Raw genomic sequence first — 16840 nt, forward strand, 5'->3', positions numbered from 1 at the left:
GTCTCCCCCATTATTCATATCTAGCACATACCTTGCGTGTCTCTCTTCGTATAGCTGACGAATAGTGTGTATCCGGGTGCTCCTCTGTCTGTGACCCTCAGCAGAATGGAAGCTCTCCAAGGAAAGAGGCCCTTGCTCACCAGCTCCACGAACAGGAACTGGGATAGAGTGGGCTCTGTACTTGTCGTGTTAATTAATTTAATTCAGTGTGGAATAAAATGTACACACCAACATGTCACTGCAGCAGTATTTACGTAGTACTTACATATATAAAAAATAATGGAAAAGACCAATATTAGGGGATGGACTGTAATGAATAAGTATTACACAACCAAAAAAGTAATATTCATAAAGAATTGTAATAACTTAGAAAAATTATAAGACAATGTTAAGTGAAATTAATAGGCTACAAAATTGTATATGCATTATCATCTTAACTACGTAGTTAAAACAAAGTATAGGAAAAAACTGGAGGGTAGAGGGATTATGAGTGATTCTTTTCCCTGCTTTTTTACATCATTCTTCATTTCCCAACAATTTTTTTAAAATTTAATGCTTTATTGTTTAAAGTATTACATATGTCTCCTCTTTCCCTCATTGACCTCTCCCTGGTTGTTCCCATCCCCCCTATTTCCCAACAATTTTTGCAATGAACAAGCTGTACCTCGATAATTAGGAAAAGTGAAGTAAGGCCTTGGACTGTTCCTACCTCATCAGGCAAAGATATGGGTGTTTAAATCTTTAGGACGTGCCTTCAGCATCAACTATATTCCTCTCCAGTTCTTATGGGGCACTGCATCTATGACAGAAGCCTCCTCAGAAACCGTCCTGATTGGCTTAACACAAATGGTTCATGGTGGTCAATTACTTCTCTCTGATGAGGTTGTCCGAGCCTCAGACACAGATCCCCGTGGCTGACCTATACGCTCTGAAACAGCTACAGGCATCCCCGAGGCTCTCATCTCTGTCTCAGATGGAAGCTCTCGCCAGGAAAAGGAATGAGAACTGTTCCAGCAAGTCCCTCCCCATGTACACGTGGAGTTTAGTGTGGTTCCCTTTAGAGACAATTACTTATAGGCATGGTATTCAGAAAATAAAAACAAAACAAAATAAGCAAGCACAACAGTGAAAACCAAGTAAGAGAGAGCAGAGCGTGAGGTGAGGAGGTTAATCAGAATATGGGTTAGCAGGGCCTGCGGAGGTTGCCCCAGTCCGGGATCCTGGGAGAGAAGGCATATTTGTTTGTTTTTTATTGTTATTGATTTCAGAGAAGAAGGGAGAGGGAGAGAGAGAGAGAGAAACATCAATGATGAGAGAGAATCATTGATTGGCTGCCTCCTGCACGCCCTACACTGAGGATCAAGCTCACAACCTGGGCTTGTGCCTTTGACTGGAATCAAAACTGGGACCCTTCAGTCCACAGGTCGATGCTCTATCCACTGAGCCAAACTGACTAGGGTGAGAGGGGCTTTTTATAGTTCTCACTGTGGGTGCAGAGAGGAGAGAGCTCTAACCCGAGAGTTGGTGCCTTCACAGGAGGGCAGGTTAGGCTTGGTTTGGAAGGACGGGGGAGGGTGCAAATCTGGCCCCTATTAGGGGACCTATTTCCAATAGGACCTGTGAGCTGGGAAGTGAATAGTGCATTGATAGTCAGAAAGATTCAGGGAAAGGGAGAATCGAAGATGGCGGCATAGGTAAAACACCAGAGACTGCCGCCGTGGACAACCACTTCAAAAATACAACTAAAAGTCGGAGCGGACATCAACCAGAACCACGGGAAGGCTGGCTGAGGAGAGTCTCTTCAACTAGAAGCAAGAACAACAGCATTCCGACGCTCAGCGGAGGCACAGTGTGGAAAATTTAAAGGTACGGCGGTGCGGTGGTGAGGGTGCGCGCGCAAAGCGGGCTGGCGGCTGAGGGCGCGATTGTCGTTTTCAATTAGGAGTGAATCTCAGACTCTGGGCTACAGATCCGGGCGAGTCTCTAGGGACCCAGACTCAAACGGGAGAAGCGGGACTGTCTGGCTACGGCCCCTCCGAGGTTTGCAGCGATTGCTGGGACAGAGAGGCAGAGCCCCTGGGGACGGACTGAGAGCGGCCATAGCTGCTCCCTCCCCCCCCCCCCCCCTGTTGAGCCCGCCCCGCCCAAACCCTGCGCACAACCATTTGCCGACCGCCTCAGGCAAGGGCTGGGCTAGCACCTCCCCTGAGGACTGAAGTTTTCCCACAGCTGATTTCCACCGCCAGTCGGCCTGATGGTCAAATCCCTCTAGTGTTAACTACAACAATTAAGGCTTCGCTAGAACAAGACTGCGCACAGAGACCACAAGGGGGTGCACCAAGAAAGCATAAAAGATGCGGAGACAAAAAAACATGACAGAAATGGAGGATATGGAGCTAAGAATCGCAATTTTGAGGGCTTGCCATAAATTTGTGCAGAGCCTCACGAAAACTAATGAGACCCTCGATGCTACGATAAAGAAATTAGAAAGTAAGCATACACGGACTGAAATAAAGAATATTATACCCAATAGCAGACCAGAGGAGTGCAAGAATCAAACCAAAGATTCGACAAAAAACACCCAATTGGAAAAGCATAATGAAAAAAGAATCCAAAAGTGTGAAGACAGCGTAAGGAGCCTCTGGGACAGCTTTAAGCGGACTAATATCAGAGTCATTGGAGTCCCAGAAGATGAGAGACAGCAAGATATTGAAAACCTATTTCAAGAAATAATGGCAGAAAACTTCCCCCACCTAGTGAAAGAAATGGACTTACAGGTCCAAGAAGCGAAGAGAACCCCAAACAAAAGGAATCCAAAGAGGACCACACCAAGACACATCATCATTAAAATGCCAAGAGCAAAAGACAAAGAGAAAATCTTAAAAGCAGCAAGAGAAAGAGGCTCAATTACCTACAAGGGAATACCCATACGACTGTCAGCTGATTTCTCAACAGAAACTTTGCAGGCCAGAAGGGAATGGCAAGAAATATTCAAAGTGCTGAATACCAAGAACCTACAACCAAGATTACTTTATCCAGCAAAGCTATCATTCAGAATTGAAGGTCAGATAAAGAGCTTCACAGATAAGGAAAAACTAAAGGAGTTCATCACCGCCAAACCAGTATTATATGAAATGCTGAAAGGTATCCTTTAAGAAGAGGAAGAAGAAAAAGGTAAAGATACAAATTATGAACAACAAATATGCATCTATCAACAAATGAATCTAAGAATCAAGTGAATAAATAACCTGATGTACAGAATGAACTGGTGACTATAATGAATCAGGGACATAGAAAGGGAATGGACTGACTATTCTTGGGGGGGAAAGGGGAATGGGAGATTCGGGAAGAGACTGGACAAAAATCATGCACCTATGGATGAACTCAGTGGGTGGGGAGTGAGGGTGGAGGGTGGGGTGGGAGCTGGAAGGAGGGGAGTTATGGGGGGAAAAAAGAGGAACAAATGTAATAATCTGAACAATAAAGATTTAAAAAAAATAAAAAATAAAAAAATAAAATTGAATTGTTTTCCCATAGCAATAATGTAAATGGAATTAATCCATTCCAGACCCTCAAATGATTCCGTTTCAACCTAGTACATGTATAATGTAGTTTGATCTATAAATAAACACTCCTTTTCTTAAATCAATAGAAAAAAAAAAAAAAAAAGATTCAGGGAAAGAACATTCCAGACCAAGGAACAAACAGCAAGTGTAAAGGCCCAGAGGTAGGAATCCGATTGACATATTTGAGGAGCTGAAAGAAGGCCAGTGAGTGGAGAGGGCGTGAGCACAGCTCTGGGTGAGGCGTGAGGAGGAGAGATGGCCCCGGGCCTGCCGGGCCGAGGAGTTAGGGGTTTGTTCAGGGCCGAGGGAGCCCTGGGGAGTTTAAGTCAGAGGAGGGACATGATGGCATTATGAATAAATCACTCGGGTTGCTAAGTGGGCAAAACAGGTAAGAGACATTCCGGGTGAGAAATGGCAGTGACTTAGGTTGGGATAAAAAAGACACAGTAAAGCAGTGGTTCTCAACGTTGGCTGCACATTAGAATCACCTGGGAATCTTTTTAAAATCCTGATTTCTGGGCCTCATCCTCTGGAAATTCTGTTTCTTTGTTTTGGGGTGGGGCCACAACATTAGTAACAAAGTAACAGAATTTCCGGAGGATGAGGCCCAGAAATCAGGATTTTAAAAAGATTCCCAGATGATTCTAATGTGCAGCCAAGGTTGAGAACCACTGGTTTAGATGCTGCACACAGGACCTGCTGGTGAGCTGATGGGGGATTCGGGATCATGGAAGAGTCCCAGAGGTTTCGCTGGAGCAAGTGGTCCTGTTTATGGCTATGGAAACAATTAGGGGGAACAGCTCAGGGAGGGTTTGGAACAGAGTTTGAAATTAAGGGTTCTGTTTGGGGCACGTTAAGTTTGAGATGCCAAGTAGACATTCAAGTCGAGGTTTCGAATGGGTGATTAGCTATCCCAGCCTGGCCCTCCGTGGTGAGGTCAGAGCTAAAGAGACAAGCTTTGGAGCCACTGGTGTTTAATTCCCATTAAAGCTCTGAGACTAAATGAAATCACCTGCTGGTGGAGAAGGGCCCAGGGCTGAGCCCCACGCCCTGATACCTGGAGGCTGGCAGAGGAAAACCCAGGAGAGCGTGGCAGCAGCCTCACAGAGGCCAGGAAGGAAGAGCTGGAGCAGAAGGGGGGTGTCTGCAGTGGCGCTCGCTGCTGTGGGCTGCTCAGGACAGACTCATTAGAACAGTGAGGCTCAGTCGCTAATCATAAGTTATTTCTTATTCAACTGCACGAGGGCAGGGTCTCAGGTCCACAGTCACCAGACTGACGTAGACTCATCTGGAATGACTGGGGTCACCAGAGTGAGAGAGAAGTGAGCACGGTGGCTCTTGAGTGCATTAGCCAGGAAGTAGCACATCGCCGCCCCGCTCACAGCCTGTGGCCAGAACAGCCCACGTGCCTCACTAACCCCGGGGACATAGGACATGGTGGTGGCATGTGGACCAGTTGGTGACTCTGCTGCTCAACCACTTACTGAGAGGTCAACTACCATTAGAACAGAAAACAGGCCTCCTGGTTGGGCAATGCTGAGATCACTGGGATGTTCCGATGAAGCCCCATGGACTGCCCCAGGAGAGCCGGGGAGGGGAGGGACAGAGAGGGCGAACACGGACAGCCCTGTCCGGCATTGTCTATGGAAGGGGCCTTTGACAAGGTGGTGGACGCTCGTGCCACTGTAACCAGGAGGGAAACCTGTACCACAGGCAAGGCCACTAGCTGACATGGGGTTGGAAGCTGAGGAAGCCCCTGTCTTGTTGCATTTGCTCTCAACGAGATGCTGTCACTGTGGAATGAGCCTGGCTGGTGTGGGCGGGAGCAGAGGACACAGGTGCAGCTGAGCGCGCGGACAGTGTAAGCCACTCTCCCTACGTGACTGACCCCTGGTTTGCAGCTACCTCCAGATTCCACTATGTTAAAGTAGCTCCCGCACTCACAACAGCTTGCTGTGCGTGGGCTTTCAGATGACTGGTTATTACTTACGATGATAATTACTCAGCTTTACACTTTCACTTTGTATAGTGTATGCCGTATTTATTCATTCTGTCAGAGACTTTTAAACAGACGAGTCAGAGCTGCCACATTCCGCTTTCTTTATTGTCATCGTAGAACATGTACACAGAGAACTGCATTAGCGACATATGCACAGTTAGCAAGTGGTGCTTTTAAGACAAGTTAACTGGAGACATCTCATCCTTGCTCGTTCATTCAGTCCACACACCTTGTCTGGAGTGTCTGCTCTGTTTCAGGCACTCAGCTTGGACCTGGGGCTGCTGACACAGGAGGCAGTCACATCCCGGCTGGATTTCATGGCCTGAGGGCTGGGGGGTGGGCAGGTGGGACAGTGACCAAGATACATCATCGCACAGGTGTTCAGTGGTTCCAAAATGGAGATCTACACAAAGTAGATCCTCTTCGCAATAACAGCCAGAGGCAGGGGTTCTTGTTAGCTTCAGGGTATAGATGAGGACCCTGGGATTAGAGCCATTTAAATGCAGACCGGAGGCCACACAGCCAATAAGTGAAGCCAGCACTCATGCCCATGTCTTCTGACAATCAGTCATATTCCTTTGCTCAGATGCTGGACAAGAATGACGGCAGAGTGGCCTGAGGGAGGGAGAACTGCCTGCCTGGGGATGCCCTGGGCAAGCACCAGGCACAAGTTCAGAGAGTGGTGTCTGGACTGAGAGGTCACTGGGGAATAAATCCCCCCACAACAAAGGAAGCCCCCAGGTTCATCCGATCCATCTCTATGCCAGATCCTGCACGAAGTGGGCTCCTCCCCATGCCCATGCCTTTGCCTTTCTGTTCCCTATGCCGGGAACACAGGGACCTCCTTCCCTCCAGCTCCTGCTCCTGGGTTCCTAAAACCTTCCGCAGGAGGAATTTTCCTTGAAAGCCCCTCTGTAATCTGTTGATGTCCCTTGTTTGTTCCTCCCAGTCGTCTCCGCCATCTGCATCTTATTACCCATCAGTGCCTCGTCTGTGAGCGCTCTTTTGCTTTATGCGGTAAGCTTTGACCTTCCCATCGCCCCAGTGCTCTGTATCGTAAGTTCAAGGACAATATTTCTCTTATGTATCTGTAACTGGCCAGAGAAGAGGGCTGTCAATAGAGTAGGCACTCAGCACTTGCTGACAGATGGGGGGCTTCACCAATTGACTAGCTGCCTGAGTGAATAAACAAATGTTGCATTTAAATAATGAAGTGCTTCCCAGAGAAGCAGCAGTTAGGACACAGAGAATTGGAAAGGAAAACGCTGGCCTCCTGGGTCCTCTTCATCTCTTTTTCATGACTTGCTCGTTTGCGGGGGGAGATTGTCTGCCAAAGCCCACACTCGTCGGACCTGGACCTTCCCCTTCTCTTCTCTATAGTAACCCCCCACCCCGCTCCGGTCCAGCAGAACCATTTCAAGTGCCTCGACTACTTTATTGCGGAGACTGCTGGGTGTAAGCTCTGTGTAGATTAGGGAGAGGTGATTACTTAATTGGACCTGACATAGTTGGCTACCAAAGTCCTTCTGTCAGAGACTCAAGTCAGCCAACCCTCCCTTCCCTCTGCTCCTGACCCCGCCCCCTGGGTTCCCGGATGAAGCAGCTCCCCCAGCCACCGGGGACCTTTCCCCAGTTTCCTTCTCACCAAGGTCTCCAGCTCTTCTGAGCTTCCTGCCCTAATAAGATGCCTTCGTGGTTTTCAGTCCATGTGCCAACCACAATCCTCCAAAAGCTGCCTCTTGCTCTTTACCATCTCGAACCTCATCAGGAAGAAGCCAGTCAACAGTTAACCATGGCCTTTGGAAGTGGTCAATACATCTCAAATTGGGGAGTCCTGAGTTTTTGGGATTCCAAAGAATTTGGAGCCTCTTGGTAAGCTGAAGAGGAATGCTGCCTTTCTGTCCAGTGGGCCCCTCGGCCGACTGCCCTTTAACCCTCAAAGGGCTAGGACACACGTGTCCTTCCACCAAATTCCTAGGGTTGGTCCAAATATCGGGCATGGGATTAGACATCAAGGCTGTTCCAGGGCTGCCACAGCTGTGGACCGAGCCATGGAAAAGACTCCCAGATGCAGGTCAACCTGGCAGCAGGCTGTCTTATTCAATGGAAACATTGCTGGCCTCCAGATTCCTGAGTTAACTCCAAAACACAGAAATGCCAGCATGCCCCAGGCTGCTCTCCAAGCTCCATGCCTGCATCTGTCTATGGGTTTCTCTAAGCAACCACATGGGCGCTTTGTCCTGAATAAGAACGCCCACAAAATAAAACCTAGAGATGCAGGGTTAGGAAAATGAAGGCTTTCTGCAGGTGACCTTTGGGACCATGTTTAGAGGTTTGATGGAACTGCTGGAAATGGGCAACTGCCCTCAAGCGGTGACCATGCTTTGAGGGGCTCCAGGCCTGTCCACGCGGCTGGCACACCAGGCCTTTCTTCCCCTGCTCAGATGAACGTCAAGGACACAGTGTGGCAGGAGGGTGCTTCAGACACGGTTACCAAGATGAAAGGGAAACACAACCTGCCTTGAACACCAACCCTCAGTTCCCCCCAAGCCCACGTGGTCTGCGCTGCTGGGCCTGTGAGAGTTGCTGGTGGGATGTGTGATTTCTGGCACTAGGATTCAGGAACTCACTTGATTTATTTAGATGTGGTGCCACCATTGGGTGGGTCTCCTAAGGCTTCTGTGGCTTTCCACTTCAGATTTTCCCTCACTCCCCTCCCTAGAGCCCCTGCCAAGCCTGCCATGGTCCAAGCCAGCCCTACGACTCTACTAATTAAAGGTTCTCCTTTGACATCTTTCATGTAGCAATTTAGGAAACTCCAAGACAAGTCCTAATCCAAAGACATTAGGCCAGGTGGTAGCATCTGGTTTGAACATAGGCTGTGAACCCCTAGGCCCTGGGGTGCCAACCCATTCCAGAAGTTCTCAATCAAAAGCAGGAAGTAGGTTGGGCAAGTGTCCTTGGTCACCCCCCAAAATCTACCCTTTGGTCTTCACATCTGTAGTCACTTTGGCCGTGGCTAAGTGGTTTTGTCTTCCCCTCATCCTCAGATTTCGTACCCTGCTGTCCCCACCCAGCAACTCTTCAAATTGTAGCTGAGCTGCTCTGGCCCTTTAAGTAAGCAGAGCCGTGGCACATGGCCCTGCTTCCTGCGGTGGCCTCCATCACCCTGGCGGTGGAGAAGCAGGGACAGAGGCCTCCTCCGCACCCACTCCCAGACGGCTACTCCCAGTGAGTCTAGGGCATGCTGCTCCCTGAGGAAAGTCACCTGCAGGCCAGCTCCTACGGTGATGGAACCAGGCAGCCGTTTTATCCTGAAAGCACAGGAATGATGAAAGCCACACCAGATGTCGTTTGCTTGGGTAGCCATTTGGGAGCCATCTATTAAAAAGAGGAGCTTCTAGGGCAGGGATGGTTGGCTGGGAGAGGCTGCCTGGAGACCAGTGCTGCCCTTCGTTTCCCCAGCAAAGGATGCTGTGACTGGTTGGCAAAGTCTCCCATCGGGGTGAGGAAGGAGAGCAGAAACACGGGCCACAGATGTGCCATCCCTGTTTTTCATGTAACTTTCAAAACCACCTCCTTCCTAATGACAACATCCGCCCCACCGTTGGGGGAGACGGTAAAGAGAGCATCTCAGATGTTCCTCTAATCTTTCTGGGAGATTCCTCTTTATGAGATCCTAAGCACCTCCCCATCTCACCAATTTATCCATTCTGAACCGATGGACCCTTGGCTCTCCATGCTAGAAGCTGCTGACTTGGCCTTCACCCCAGTTTCTGGCTGTAGCCATCACTTCCCGTGGGATATCCTTGTTCCCAGCTCATTCCCATGAGTGCTGGACCACTGGCCTTTCCTTTGGGTCTCAGGCCCTCCTGACCTGTTTCATTTGCCTTGATAGGTTATCCCTCTCATCTAAATTCTTAACTCCTCTCCCTCCCATTGGTCCATTCATTCTAACCTCTCCACACACTAAAGAAAGGTCTTCTCTTCTAACTATATGTGAGGGTATTTTTGGTATTTCACTTAACTCAACATTTACAGAGAATTCTCAGTGCCTATGGAACCTTATATCATCTACGAAAACACACTCCCCCCGCCCCTGCTGCTTCTCATAACTGTACGCACGTCCTTGTAATGTGGATTGTGGGCATGCATATCATTCCCTTACCTTAGTTTGGAAGCTTCCAATACCAACCCACAGATAGTGTAATCCCCCTCATCCCCCTCTCCCCCACTACACACACACACACACACACACACACACACACACACACATCTAGCTTCCTCCCAGCAGCAGCCCTGAGTGTCCCCAAACAGTGTTGCTGGGGATGACCAGCAGACCCTGAACGACGGGTGAACAGATTTTTCTGACACAGGTTTCTGTGAAAGAGAGGCTAAGGGGCTGTTTTACTTTAGTAGTAAAAGCAGCCCTGATTGCCTGCCTCTTTGGCTTTTTATTGTAACAACACTTTGAACTTAAATTAACCTTTAGATACAATCAGCAGGGTAAGTATTCTTGAGAAAGTATATGCTTCTACAAGGTCAGGTCTTTAAAGACTAAACATAGAGATTCCAGCAAAACATCCCAGGGGATCGGACTTGTTTGGAAAAGTCAAGGTAAGGGTTGCTGCCTTCGGCAAGGTCCCCTCAGAGGCCCCCGACCTTTTGGAGAATCCTCCTTACAGACTTTCCAACCAAGTCCCGTGCTTCCCCACACAGTGTCTCCCAAACCCCCTCTCCCTTGGGAACCCACCCCATCTCTCACTTCCCTTCATTCCCTCTTGCTCTTTTCTCCCCTTCCTCGTTCACTCTGAGGCACCAACATGAATAAATGCCTTTTCCAAGGAAAATACATTTTTGGCTCCAACCAGGCAATCATTTTTCAGCATGAACAACACAACTCTCCATTCTTTTACTTTTGTCCATTTTTAAGCAATAGCTTCAGCAGCAGTAGGTTGTTTGGGAGCAGCCAGGAAAATGAGTTCTGGCCCACGTGCCCAGACTAAAGGAAGTCAGACAGCAAGCCCAAAGGCAGCAGCATAGACTCTCCACTTCCGATGTTTTCCCTTTCCATTTGGTTTCCATGGGACCCTGCTTCGGGAGTGGGGAGGGCTTCCAAAAGTAAGAAACCAAATTTCAGGATGGCAATAAAGTGAGCATTAAGAAATGCACAAGGCACCAGGGCCTAAGAACTTCGGATGCCTAACATTGTCGGAAACCCAACTCAAGGCTAATGTGGAGAGTACCTGTCGACGGTCATGTCTACCTGAGCACTCCCTGTAGGTATCAACATCCGGAAGCGGTGGCTCCTTTGGGACGTGGAAATGTTTTCCATCCAATTCACAACCGGAATTGCAATGTCGTGTTTTGGGGACTTAGACTGAGAAACTCCTGTCCTTTAGGGGTTTTGGGGTTTTTTTTGGTTTTGCTTTGTTTTGTTTGAAATTTTACACGACCCTGTGATGCTTCTGTTTGCTCCCCGTTAGGTTTTAAACAGCCCTGTGACTCAGCAAGCCAGCAGGCTTCTCTGAGTCATCCGTATTTTCTGGGATTCAACACTGGGACCTATGATTGAAATTCACTAAAAGGAAACAACTAAGAGAGAAATGGGAAGCCAGGTCTCCTTAGGTGTACACTTCATGAGCAGCTGAGTCCACCAGACTAAACAAAGTTGGGACCAAGGTGCAATTTCTCTTCCCTTTCCAGCTCAGATCCCCCTGATTCTGACACCCACCTCCCATCTTGGCAGGACCTGTTAGCTAATCGTCAACAAACTATGCAATTTTTCTTTGCTGGCCCTAAAACAGTGATACCTTCAAGAATATTTGCATTTTTATGAAAGCTTCTTGGTATTGGCATTCGTCTCTAATGGTGGGCTCTGAAGCATGGTGACATGTAGTGGGGGGACGACGGTGTTACATTTCTAAAATCACACTAGATGAGGGGTGAACCTACCCAGGAGCAAGAGGGTGGAGGGAGGGAAAGCCATGGAAACATCGTCACTTCCCCCATAAAGTCATAATATGCTCTATCACAAGGAAAAGCATTCAGCCTCCAAAACATCCACTGAAAAGACATTTGATTGAGTTATTCCTCTGTGCCAGGGATGACCCAGGTGCTAGAAATATTGCAGCAGACAAAACTGACAAAAAACCCTGCCCCCATGTACAGAGTCTAGAGATAATTTGAGAACATAGTAATAAAGTAAATAAACTATGCAAACAGTTAACAAAATTCATGGTTCTGTTTTCCCTGTAATACAATCAAGAAAGCTCGAAGTTTGAGACAAGATGAGCACTCATAAGAGCAGAGTTTTATGGGTAAATCTACTACCACCAGGTTATCTGGAGGCCTACCACCTGTTCCCCTCTGTCAGGCATGCTCTCCTTGGAAAACTGATCAAAGAGGAGAACTAGCCTGTCTCTAAAAGCTGGGAGAGTCTTACCCCTAGACCCACTTCTTTACTGAGTCTCAGTTTCCTCATCTGCACAATGAAATCATGACCATGGATCATGGAGAAGTTTAGCTAAGGTAATGCAGGCATACCTTGGAGGCATTGCAGGTCAGGTTCCAGATCACCGCAATAAAGCGAATATCTCAATAAAGTGAGTCACATGAATGTTTTTGGTTTCCCAGTGTATATAAAAGTTATGTTTACTCTCTACAGTAGTCTGTTAAGTGTGCAATATAATTATGTCCAAAAAAACCAATGTACATACCTTAATTTAAAAATACTTTATTGATAAAAAGATGCTAATCATCTGAGTCTTCGGGGAGTCATGATCTTCTTGTGATGGAGCATCTTGTCTCAGCGTTGATGGCTGCTGACTGATCAGGCTGGTGGTTGATGAATGTTGAGGGGGCTGGCAATTTCTTAAAATGAGACAATAATGAAGTTTTCCCCATTGATTGACTCTTCCTTTCATGAACGATTTCTCTGTAGCATGTGATGCTGTTTGACAGTATTTTACCTGCAGTACAACTTTTTTTTTTTTCAAAATTGGAGCCAATCATCTCAAACCCTGCCACTGCTTTTTCAACTAAGTTATGTGATATTCTAAAATTTTGTTGTCATTTCAACAATCTTCACAGCATCTTCACCAAGTATAGATTACATCTCAAGAAACCTCTTTCTTTGCTCATTCACAAAAAGCAGCTCCTTCATTAAATTCTTCTCATGCGAGTCGCAGCAATTCAGTCACATCTTCAGGCTCCACTTCTAATCCTAGTTCTCCTGCTGTTTCCACCACATCTGCAGCTACTTACTCCACTGAAGTGTTGACCCCTTAAAGTCATCCATGAGGATTGGAGTCAACTTCTTCCAAACTCCTGTTAATATTGATATTTTGGCCTTTTCCCATGAATCATAAATGTTCATTAATGGTATCATGAATGGTGAATCTTTTCCAGAAGGTTTTCCATTTACTTTGCCCAGACCCATCAGAAGAATCACTATCTGTGGCAGCTATAGCCCTACAAAATGGATTTCTTAAGTAAGAAGATTTGAAAGTCAAAATTACTCTTTGGTCCATAGGCTATAAAGTGGAAGTTGTATTAACAGGTATAAAAACAATATTAATCTTGCTGTACATCTTCATCAGACCTCTGGGGTAACCAAATGCATTGTCAACTAGCCATAATATTTTGAAAGGAATCTTTTTTTCTGAGCACTAGGTCTCAACAATGGGCTTAAAATATTCAGTACACCATGTTGTAAACAGATGTGCTATCATCAGGCTTTGTTGTTCCATTTATAAAGCACAGGCAGAGTAGACTTAGCATAGGATTTTCAGAATGGTAAATGAGCATTGGCTTCAATTTAAAGTCATCAGCTGCATTAGCCCCTGACAAGTGAGTCAGCCTGTCCTTTGAAGCTTTGACAGTAGGCATTGACCTCTCTCTGGCTATGAAAGTCCTAGATGGCATCATCTTCCAATATGAGGCTGTTTAATCTACATTAGAAATCTGTGGTTTCGTGTAGCCACTTCATTGATTATCTTAGCCAGTTCTTCTGGATGACTTGCTGCAGCTTCTACATCAGCACTTGCTGCTTTTCCTTGAACTTTTATATTATGGAGATGGCTCTTTCCTTAAACCCACCTCTGCCATCTTCAGACTTTTCTTCTGCAGCTTCCTCACTTCTCTCGGCCCTCATAGAATTGAGAGTTAGGGCCTTGTTTTCTGGATTGGGATTTGGCTTATCGGAATGTTGTGGCTGGTTTATCATCTCTCCAGACCACTAAAATGTTCTCCATATCAGGTGTAAGGCTGTTTCACTTTCTTATCATCCGTGTGTTCACTGGAGCAGCACTGTTAGTTTCCTTCAAGAACTTTTCCTTTGCATTCACAACTTGGCTAACTGTTCGGCCCAAAAGGCCGAGATTTGGGCCTGTCTTGGCTTCCAACATACCTTCCTCACTAAACTTAATCACCTTTAGCTTTTGATTTAAAGTGAGAGGCAGGTTCATTATCTCATTAGCAAGGTAGGCTGTGGTCACTCCTGTGCTCCACTGCCCCGCTCTTTCTCTGCACACCATGTGTGCGAGAGCTTGTCATCTGAGAAAGGGAATCCTGAGAGGGAAAGCGAGGTGGAGACATCTTTTCAGCAAATAAAAAGGGGTTCATTAACGTTTCAGGTGACCCCAAATTAGAATAGGAAGTGGTCCATTAGTACAACCCAAAAGGACTAGATGAGCTCTAAATGAGCATAATTGGAATGGACAAGAGTAGGGCTGGGATAGAGCCTGGGGTCTCACATACAGCTGCCTGGGGAGTCCTTCCCATTGTCATCTCTGTGGACTCTCAGTCTCCCTTCCATGAGGCAGCAGTGAAGTCTCTCTAGGCTTCCAGGCCTTGTTTTGCCTCTTTGCCTCCAGGCAATGGGTATCATGAGCCCCCTCGCCTTGGCCTTTCTAAGCAGACACTTGGGACGCTGACTGCCAGGATGATGGCCGTCACACTAATGCTCATCCACCTGAGGTCACTACCCTCAGAGAACTCAATCCCAGAATATTTCTCCATTCCAACAAGAGGAAAAGCGATACCATGCTCCTGACGATAAGCCTATAGCACTGCAGGACCCAGTGCTCTTAACTCACTCAAAGTAATAATCACTTCCCATGCAACTTCCCCATAATGTGTGCTTTACTAAACTTTAAAAAAATCTTTGAAAAGTACTGATTTGTACTTTTATATAATAAAATACCAGCAGGGGGTGGAGGGAATATGATATAATAAGATATCACACTTGCCTCAGATTTCTTAGTAAGACCTTACAGATTCTCTGAAAAATGATCCCAGCCAACCTTCCTGGATTGTCTTTGCTGTGTACTCCATGTCGTTTCTGCTCCCACTGCCCAGGAAGCCTGCTCTCCTCCTCTCTGGGCAGCACTTTGGGGACCTCACTGGCAGGCTCCAATGTGACCTCTATGCAGCCTCCCCCACCCCCTCCATTCCAGAGAGGCCCATTCCCTCCACCCCCCTGTTGTTATCTTATTAGGCAGTGAAAGGCAAACATACATTGTTAGAAAGAGCACAGACCAGGGGCAGGGGAGAGGTATGGACTGAGTCCCTCGGCTCCTGGTGGAAGCAAAGTGCCCCCTGGTTAATGTTGCCTGTGCATCAGGGCTTCTCTTTCCGAGTCTCTCATAAACCCGTCCCCAGGCCACGCCCCAATTCTGGAGTGTGCAGGGCAGATGTGCAGACGGAACTGAGCTGTGCCCCTTCGCTTCGATGGAAAGGGTGGGGTGTCTTTGTGTGCCTCACCATTCAGGCATTCTCCATGGTGCTATTTTTATCAACAGCAATCATGAAATTGGTGTCAGATGGGCTGGTCCAGTTCCCCACCCTGAGGCTAGGTTTTTGCAGGCAGGAGATGTGGTCTGTGGCCCATATGAATGCATCTCTGGTACCCTAGGCCTCAGAGTGAACCCCTGTAGCCCTGGACCCTATTCCTATGGCAACAAGGAAGGCCCATCATCACTCCCAGTTCAATCTGGGCCTGACTCACTTAACAGACATATGTTGAGCACATTCTAAACGCTAGTCATTGAACAAGGCACCAAGGATTCACCAAAAAAATATTCTCTCCATCTCCGGAGAAACTTGCATTTCACCAGAAAGGACTGTCATGTGAAGTGACAGCGTTGTGGCTGTGCATGTTTCAGAGGCATCGATGGGTCCGTGGTGGAGGGAAGATGTGCCCTTCTGGGCCTTGGGGAGCTTCATGGAGGTGGTAACACTCAGCTGGGGCTGCAAAGATAAGTGGGATTAAAGGGATAAAAACATGGAAAAAGGAATGAAGGGCAGAGGCATAAAAAATGATTGTAGATTCATCCAAAATACAGCTGTGAATTCAGCTCTCACCTCGAGTCCCAGGCACACACCTGCATGGACCCTCACCCTGGGAGGTGTGGGAAGAGATGCCACCTGCTACTCCCAGGGCGCTGGCCCTTCTGACTCTGGCTTTCAGAATCAGGCCCCTGAGCACCCCAGCAGGGAGGAGGAGTCTGCAGTGGTGACAGTGACACAAGATGCTGACGTTAGACATGAGCCAGGGACCTCCCTGCACCGCTCTCTGCTCATGGGCCTTACACGGAGAACTTAAGTTCTGAGGAAGGTCAGGGGCCCCTCGTTAGCCACAGGAAACAAGGACAGGCTGGGTCTGAAGACAGCAGACTTTTCTAGATTTGAAATCTTTCGGTCTGAATTATACTTCTTTTAACTCAATGCCTGGAAATTCAGGATGAAATTTAACAGAAAACCCAAGTGGGGAGGAACAGGAAAACAGGGAGAAATATGGCACTGAATGATGGCAGAAAGTGTATTTGCAGATGTTCTTGGCAATGGAGGGCTTGGCACTCTGGTTTTCATTTCCTTCGACCAGACATTCCAAACCCCACCCCCCACAGTCACATGGAGGCACGGCCCAGCCAGCGGGGTGCAGCGGGTGTGGCTGCGAGGGCTCCCTGGTGGGCGGCCGGCTGGAGGAGCCTGGGGCCACCTGTCTGGTCTGGAGCCTCTCGCCGTGGGCCTCTCGGAGCCAGGGCCGCCTTTGTGGTCTGACTAGAGTGACAATGAAATTAATGGGATCCTGATGCTGTGACTGAGGCCATTTCCTTGTGTCTCCAACAGGGATGAGAGAGGAAATGTCATTAGGACGCCAGGAGGCCTTTGAAATCTTCAAGAGGGACCACGCTGACAGCGTGACCATCGAAGACAACAAACAGATTCTGAAGCAGAGGTAAGGCCGGCTCAGGGAGCCGCTGGCCCAGCA

At 47.7% G+C, this 16840-nt stretch overlaps 1 protein-coding gene across 1 annotated transcript in view; it reads left to right on the forward strand.

The window, feature by feature from the left end:
• KIF6 (kinesin family member 6) overlaps positions 1 to 16840 on the forward strand; it is a 404956-nt gene that overhangs the window by 297298 nt on the left and 90818 nt on the right. Inside the window, exon 14 of the mRNA XM_070419405.1 lies at positions 16699 to 16807. Coding sequence (XP_070275506.1) covers positions 16699 to 16807 — 109 coding nt within the window. The remainder of the gene's footprint in view (positions 1 to 16698; positions 16808 to 16840) is intronic.

The sequence above is a fragment of the Myotis yumanensis genome, unplaced genomic scaffold (assembly GCF_028538775.1).
Source record: "Myotis yumanensis isolate MYYU_CA2020_CCGP unplaced genomic scaffold, mMyoYum1.0.hap1 SCAF_6, whole genome shotgun sequence".
NCBI classification, from domain to species: domain Eukaryota; kingdom Metazoa; phylum Chordata; class Mammalia; order Chiroptera; family Vespertilionidae; genus Myotis; species Myotis yumanensis.